At 45.7% G+C, this 7,900-nt stretch overlaps 1 protein-coding gene across 1 annotated transcript; it reads right to left on the bottom strand.

The window, feature by feature from the left end:
- Nucleotides 1–4,987: 4,987 nt before the first annotated feature.
- On the bottom strand, nt 4,988–5,644 carry LOC146073177 (histone H1.01-like). The gene has a single exon (XM_083180362.1). The coding sequence runs from the start codon at nt 5,642–5,644 to the stop codon at nt 4,988–4,990; it is 657 nt and encodes a 218-aa protein (XP_083036488.1).
- Between the last annotated feature and the right edge of the window lie 2,256 nt (nt 5,645–7,900).

The raw sequence follows: 7,900 nt of genomic DNA, 5'->3' as shown, positions 1-7,900 counted from the left end.
CACCAAATAATGTCATGCTTACAGACTTTGGGGTCAATTCATTACACAGTGCTAGGAGGTAACACCAGCAACTATTCTAATCAGAACGCCGCTAACTCTGACTAGTGTATTTCTGCTTGCGCGCATTCTGGGGTGCGAGCAGAAATACAACAAAACTAGGACAGTGATGCTGTTTTAAGCTCAAGTACGGCGCACATAGCACTGCCACTGGGCACTTAAGTTGGAAAACGCCATTACTTGTGACTAAACACCCGTGAGTATGGGCATTCTTCAACTTTGCGGGACGCTGAATAAAATAGCTCCGGTAGCTCCCGTCTGGCGCTATTCACTGTGAACCGCATTAAATTGAACCCTTTGATTCTGACTTACATTTTGAATTTGAATAACTCTTGATAAATACATTTTTTTTTAAGTACAGAGTATAAGAAATTATACATAATTATAAAGGCACTACTTCTGTGTAATGTTATATAAAACTTGGACATTTTTTTCTTCATTGTCAACACATTCCTTCTCTTTTATTTCATTGTCAACACATTCCTTCTCTTGAGTCACTCGCTGCCATCTTGGGCACGTTTAACACGAACGCTGAACAGCCACTCGTCTGCCTCTGCTATACTTCTCGTTGGTACAGTGCAACACTCTCTCCAGCCTTAAGAAAAGGTAAACCCAAGAATGTCTCACCTGCCATCAAATTCTATGTCTAGGTGACAGAATATCTGATGTAAATGTGGGTGAAAACCTGGGATACAGTGATACTCCGCTTTGCACAAGATCTTCGTCTCTCTTCTGCACGGAACACTAGCTCCCATTCACTATTACAGGACTTTCATCGGGCTGCTCCTATCCTATGGAATGCCCTTCCATGCACAATAAAAACTCCGCTAGCCTCCAAACTTTCAAGTGTTCCCGGAAAACTCACCTCTTCAGGCAAGCCTATCATATTTAAGTTCTACACGCATAACCCTCTGAGGCACTTATGTATTATTTTCTTCCCTTCTGGACTTGTAACTTGGTGGGACTGCTATGCTATTACTGGTGCCTCTTTCCCTCCTATATCCCTATAGATTGTAAACTTGCAGCAGGGCTCTCCTACCTCCAAGTCTGTCTGTTGTTACCCAGTTTGTTTTATCACTGTCTACTATTGTAAAGCGCATCGGAATCTGCTGCGCTATATAAGAAACTGTAAATAAATAAATAATACAGTGACTATCAATCAGTATGGATCAAAATAAAGACAGAAACTGACTCATCGCACACAAAAACAAAGATGTTAGATTTTAGGCAGGCTACTGCAGGAATTGAAGAGGACGTGATCTTCGCCGGACAGTTGTAAGTTTACTTCCACTGGTTCCCCTATGGATTGCGTCGGACACCGGACCCCCGGACCAGAACCCCAGGACACCAGACCAGCACCCCAGGACACCGGACCCAGGGACCTACCTTACGGGCTCAAGATAGGTAAGTATCAGTATGTGTGGGCTTTGGATGAAATAATGTTTTATTTTTCTTGTGTGTGTCAGTGTGTGTTTATTTGACTATTTTTAATACCGTTGAACTACAAGGGCCAGCGTGCCCTTTAATTCTCCGCATGCTGGGACTACTTTTTTTTTTACACAGCGCAGCCTGCACGGATCTGCCTGATCCGTGCAGAATGGCCATACGAATTCGTATTAGCAGCCATATATATGGCCGCTAATACAAATGAATACGCCATCGGAGGTTTACAAAGCAGTCGTATCTGACTGCTTTGTATATTACCCTCCGGAACAGGAATTTGCATACGGCTGAAAAAGCCGTATGCATTCATATTCAATCGTATTAAGAATACGAATATGATATATCGTATTCTTAGTAAATCTCCCCCCATAAAGTGGAAGTCTTCTTGAGAGGGACAATGTAAGTCCCCAGAGAACTGTCAAAACTGAAAGTGGATAAATCAATGGGGCCAGATGGGATACATCCAAGGATACTAAAAGAGCTTAAAGTGGAGCTGGTAAAACCAATAACAGAATTAATCAACCAGTCACTAGCTACTGGAGTAATCCCAGAGCACAGGAAAACAGCGAATGTAGTCCCACTGCACAAAAGTGGAAAAAAGGAAGAGGTAAGCAACCATCGACCAGTGAGCCTTACATCAGTAGTAGTGAAATTTATGGAAGCACTCTTAAAATAAAGAGTTGTAGAATATCTCAAAAGCAGCAATTTACAGGATCCGAAACAGCATGGGTTTACTGGGGGAAGATCATGTCCAACACATCTTATTGACTTCTTTGACTGGGTGACTAAAGTAATAGATCAAGGTGGGGCTGTAGATGTAGGTTATCTAGGCTTTAGTAAGGCTTTTGACACTGTCCCACATCGCAGACTGTTAAATAACCTTGAAAGCTTGGGATTGGATTTCAAGATAGTTGAATGGATAAGAGCATGCTTTTAGGACAGAAAACAGAGAGTTGTAGTAAAAGGAGTACAGTCAAAGGAGGGAAAGGTTACAAGTGGGGTACCCCAGGGATCTGTACATGGACCAGTGCTTTTTTATTATCTGTATTGGTGATATTGCACATGGAATTGAGGGTAAAATGTGCCTTTTTGCAGATGACACAAAGGTATGCAACGGGGTAGACACACCAGGAAGGGTAAAACAAATGACTGGTGATCTAGGCAGATTAGAGGAATGGTCAAGAGCATTGGTAGCCAACCCTATCCCTCGAGAGCTACCAACAGTGCACATTTTCCAGACAACCTAGCTGCTGCACAGCTGCACTCATTAATCACTGACACATTTTAAAAGATACACAGATGGAGCTAATTAGCTCACTTGTGATTCTGTGAGGAGACCTGCAAAACATGCACTGTTGGTAGCTCTCGAGGACTAGGGTTGGCTACCCCAGGTCAAGAGCATGGCAACTATAGTTTAATGTCAAATAAAAAAATGCAAAATCATGCACTTGGGTCTCAAAAATCCAAAGATTAAATATAGTATAAATGGCACTATAATGGAAACTACTGAGGAAGAGAGGGGTCTAGGTGTCACTATTTCAGGGGACTTAAAGGCAGGTAGGCAATGTAACAAAGCAATGAAGAAGGCAAGTCAGATGCTTGGTTGCATAGGGAGAGGTACCAGCGGTAGAAAGAAAGAAGTAATAATCCCACTGTATAGGTCATTGGTACGACCTCATGTAGAGTACTGTGTTCAGTTCTGGAGGCCATATCTCCAGAAGGCTTTATATAAGAAACTGCAAATAAGTATCTGCGCAAATAGAGTACAGGTAATCCACACAACTAAGTTAGGCCTAGATTCCCACGGTGTTTCCTGGCAGGAGTCCCCAAAGCAATTCTAGCGCAATTCTTAATGCGGAGATGAGTGCGGACAGGGATTGCAATTTAAACCGGACTAATATGCCAAGTAGCCCAAGACAAAAACTAAACTAACAAGAGCAGTATTACAGTGTATACTATAAGGCTGGCCCCGTGGTCCTGTCATTGTGGTGTGCTACAATAGCATAACAACCACTTCCAACCGACTCCTAGTATTGGCCCTTGACTGTTTTTTTGCACCCGTTAGTCTTTTTTGAACTGATTTGAGCTCTGGCTGAATGTAAACTAAAGCTATTTCGCTGGAGGTGTGTTTCATAGCAGTCTGAAAGAAACACAACCTTGTGAATATAGCCATTTACTGACACGTACTGTATAACTAGCATAAACAGAGTGGAGTGATGAACTCCTTGGGTTTCTTTGAGACAATTTAGTGGATGTGGCACCCGCTGTCCTCGGCTATCGACTGTGCTAGTAGGTATACTGATCTCGGCATAGAAACTAGAGTTTATAGAGGCTACCTTGGAATGCAAGCTGCCTGTGTTAGCCAGCTGTGTGTACATGACCTCGCACATCAGCTTAAATGGTTTCAACAGGCTAACTGCTCTGCACCGTGTGTCCCGCAGATCACCTTCATTATCTCCAGGGCTGCGAGGAGAGAAGAAGCCCGGGTGGGACATATTAATGTCACAGAAAAGGAGAAACGGGTTACATGCCGGGCAGATCCAGCCTGGTGTGGGTGAGTATCAATTCGATTTTCCTGCCCCGGTCCGCAGGTTCTAGGCTAGCAGTGGGCATACAGGGATAGGGGAGACCTTGGAGTACGGGTGTGGTGCAAAGAGGCACCTCGCTGCTCACCTCATGCGCTATTGATGACTGTTTTTTTTGCGCTATGGAAACACAAGGTAACAGCTGATTGTCCCTGCAACTCAGACAGGGAAAGGTTTCACACTTCTGCTTATCCCGCCAATGAGAGCACAGGACACTGGACGCCCAGCAGCCAATCACAGCACAGCCTGCCGTGTATATAAGAATCCAGAACGCGATTGTCGTCGTGAGTTAGCGACCACTGCACAGACCACAGAGGCGTATACGGTTTCCGGAGAATTGTGTTTTAAAGGGTCACGAGGAATGCAGATTGAAGAACGATCCAGTCCGCCTTCTTTGCGATTTACTAAGCTCTATATATACTGTATGTACCCTTGCACTCATACGGTTTGCAGCAGTTAAAATACGAGGCAGCGCTAACGAGTTCTATAGTGGTGAATCACACACCTTCCCTGACAGCTCTGCCACAGATTGAGCTTGCCCTTACAGAGGATGTAGGGCATCAGAACCGGCTGGGAGGGTATGGTGCCACAGGTGAATGCCGCCGGTTTACAGCGATTCATTGAAATGCGCACTAAAACGCTATGCGCTATGAAGCGTTTATTGAAGAGAGCTGATACGTAACGGTCTCATTAATCCCACTTCCCAGCACATATGTAGAATTGTAAAGTGACTGAATTTAAGGGGCAAACTAGAACATTCTGGTGTACCTATTGATTACAAACTGAAGGGCGCTGCCATCAGGCCACGCCCTGCGCTCACAGCTCTGTCGAGAGAGGGTGGGTGGCTCTGAAAAGAGCCTTTTGGGGGAGAACAAGGGAGCGAGGATGCGGCGGTTCAGGCATTACTTCTTTGCCGCGGCTTTCTTGGGCTTTGCTGCCTTCTTGGCTGGGCTTTTTGCGGCTTTAGGCTTCGCCGCCTTCTTGGCCGGACTCTTGGCGGCTTTGGGTTTCGCTGCCTTCTTGGCCGGACTCTTGGCGGCCGCCTTCTTCGGCTTCACCGCTTTAGGCTTCTTCGGGCTTTTGGCAGCTGCAGCTGGCTTCTTCACCTTCTTCGGGCTCTTGGCTGCACTCGGAGCTTTCTTGGGCTTCTTCGGGGATTTGGCCACTTTCTTTGCAGCAGGTTTCTTGGGCTTCAGAGACTTCTGGGCAACCTTATTGCTCTCCGCCTGCTTCTTATTGAGCTTGAAGGAGCCGGAAGCGCCGGTGCCTTTTACCTGAGTGAGAGTTCCTTTGGTCACCAAACTTTTTACACCCAGTTTCACGCGGCTGTTGTTCTTCTCCACATCGTAGCCTCCGGCAGCCAGAGCCTTCTTCAGGGCGGCAAGGGAAACTCCACTGCGCTCTTTGGAGGCGGCCACGGTTTTTACGATCAGCTCGGAGACGCTGGGTCCAGAAGACTTGGCGCTCTTCTTGGCTCCTCCCGCAGCTTTCTTCGGCTGCCTCTTCTTCTTGGATGCGCCCTCTGATGGAGGGACAGCGGCGGGTGCAGTCTCTGCCATGTTAACACAGACAAAAGGCACAACAAATGAAAATGCAGTACTACTAAAGCGCACGAGTCACGACAATCGCGTTCTGGATTCTTATATACACGGCAGGCTGTGCTGTGATTGGCTGCTGGGCGTCCAGTGTCCTGTGCTCTCATTGGCGGGATAAGCAGAAGTGTGAAACCTTTCCCTGTCTGAGTTGCAGGGACAATCAGCTGTTACCTTGTGTTTCCATAGCGCAAAAAAACAGTCATCAATAGCGCATGAGGTGAGCAGCGAGGTGCCTCTTTGCACCACACCCGTACTCCAAGGTCTCCCCTATCCCTGTATGCCCACTGCTAGCCTAGAACCTGCGGACCGGGGCAGGAAAATCGAATTGATACTCACCCACACCAGGCTGGATCTGCCCGGCATGTAACCCGTTTCTCCTTTTCTGTGACATTAATATGTCCCACCCGGGCTTCTTCTCTCCTCGCAGCCCTGGAGATAATGAAGGTGATCTGCGGGACACACGGTGCAGAGCAGTTAGCCTGTTGAAACCATTTAAGCTGATGTGCGAGGTCATGTACACACAGCTGGCTAACACAGGCAGCTTGCATTCCAAGGTAGCCTCTATAAACTCTAGTTTCTATGCCGAGATCAGTATACCTACTAGCACAGTCGATAGCCGAGGACAGCGGGTGCCACATCCACTAAATTGTCTCAAAGAAACCCAAGGAGTTCATCACTCCACTCTGTGTATGCTAGTTATACAGTACGTGTCAGTAAATGGCTATATTCACAAGGTTGTGTTTCTTTCAGACTGCTATGAAACACACCTCCAGCGAAATAGCTTTAGTTTACATTCAGCCAGAGCTCAAATCAGTTCAAAAAAGACTAACGGGTGCAAAAAAAACAGTCAAGGGCCAATACTAGGAGTCGGTTGGAAGTGGTTGTTATGCTATTGTAGCACACCACAATGACAGGACCACGGGGCCAGCCTTATAGTATACACTGTAATACTGCTCTTGTTAGTTTAGTTTTTGTCTTGGGCTACTTGGCATAGTAGTCCGGTTTGCATTGCAATCCCTGTCCGCACTCATCTCCGCATTAAGAATTGCGCTAGAATTGCTTTGGGGACTCCTGCCAGGAAACACCGTGGGAATCCAGGCCTAACTTAGTTGTGTGGATTACCTGTACTCTATTTGCGCAGATACTTATTTGCAGTTTCTTATATAAAGCCTTCTGGAGATATGGCCTCCAGAACTGAACACAGTACTCTACATGAGGTCGTACCAATGACCTATACAGTGGGATTATTACTTCTTTCTTTCTACCGCTGGTACCTCTCCCTATGCAACCAAGCATCTGACTTGCCTTCTTCATTGCTTTGTTACATTGCCTACCTGCCTTTAAGTCCCCTGAAATAGTGACACCTAGACCCCTCTCTTCCTCAGTAGTTTCCATTATAGTGCCATTTATACTATATTTAATCTTTGGATTTTTGAGACCCAAGTGCATGATTTTGCATTTTTTTATTTGACATTAAACTATAGTTGCCATGCTCTTGACCTGGGGTAGCCAACCCTAGTCCTCGAGAGCTACCAACAGTGCATGTTTTGCAGGTCTCCTCACAGAATCACAAGTGAGCTAATTAGCTCCATCTGTGTATCTTTTAAAATGTGTCAGTGATTAATGAGTGCAGCTGTGCAGCAGCTAGGTTGTCTGGAAAATGTGCACTGTTGGTAGCTCTCGAGGTCTAGGGTTGGCTACCACTGCTCTTGACCATTCCTCTAATCTGCCTAGATCACCAATCATTTGTTTTACCCTTCCTGGTGTGTCTACCCCGTTGCATACCTTTGTGTCATCTGCAAAAAGGCACATTTTACCCTCAATTCCATGTGCAATATCACCAATACAGATAATAAAAAAGCACTGGTCCATGTACAGATCCCTGGGGTACCCCACTTGTAACCTTTCCCTCCTTTGACTGTACTCCTTTTACTACAACTCTCTGTTTTCTGTCCTAAAAGCATGCTCTTATCCATTCAACTATCTTGAAATCCAATCCCAAGCTTTCAAGGTTATTTAACAGTCTGCGATGTGGGACAGTGTCAAAAGCCTTACTAAAGCCTAGATAACCTACATCTACAGCCCCACCTTGATCTATTACTTTAGTCACCCAGTCAAAGAAGTCAATAAGATGTGTTGGACATGATCTTCCCCCAGTAAACCCATGCTGTTTCGGATCCTGTAAATTGCTGCTTTTGAGATATTCTACAACTCTTTATT

Source organism: Crinia signifera, chromosome 4 (genome assembly GCF_055691185.1).
Source record: "Crinia signifera chromosome 4, ASM5569118v1, whole genome shotgun sequence".
Classification (NCBI taxonomy): Eukaryota; Metazoa; Chordata; class Amphibia; order Anura; family Myobatrachidae; genus Crinia; species Crinia signifera.
The sequence above is the reverse complement of the archived record's forward strand: the minus strand, read 5'-3'. Positions and strand labels throughout refer to the sequence as shown.

What these genes read in the sequence shown, in the direction of transcription:
- LOC146073177 (XM_083180362.1), bottom strand. Translation starts at nt 5,644, where the DNA reads ATGGCAGAGACTGCACCCGCCGCTGTCCCTCCATCAGAGGGCGCATCC.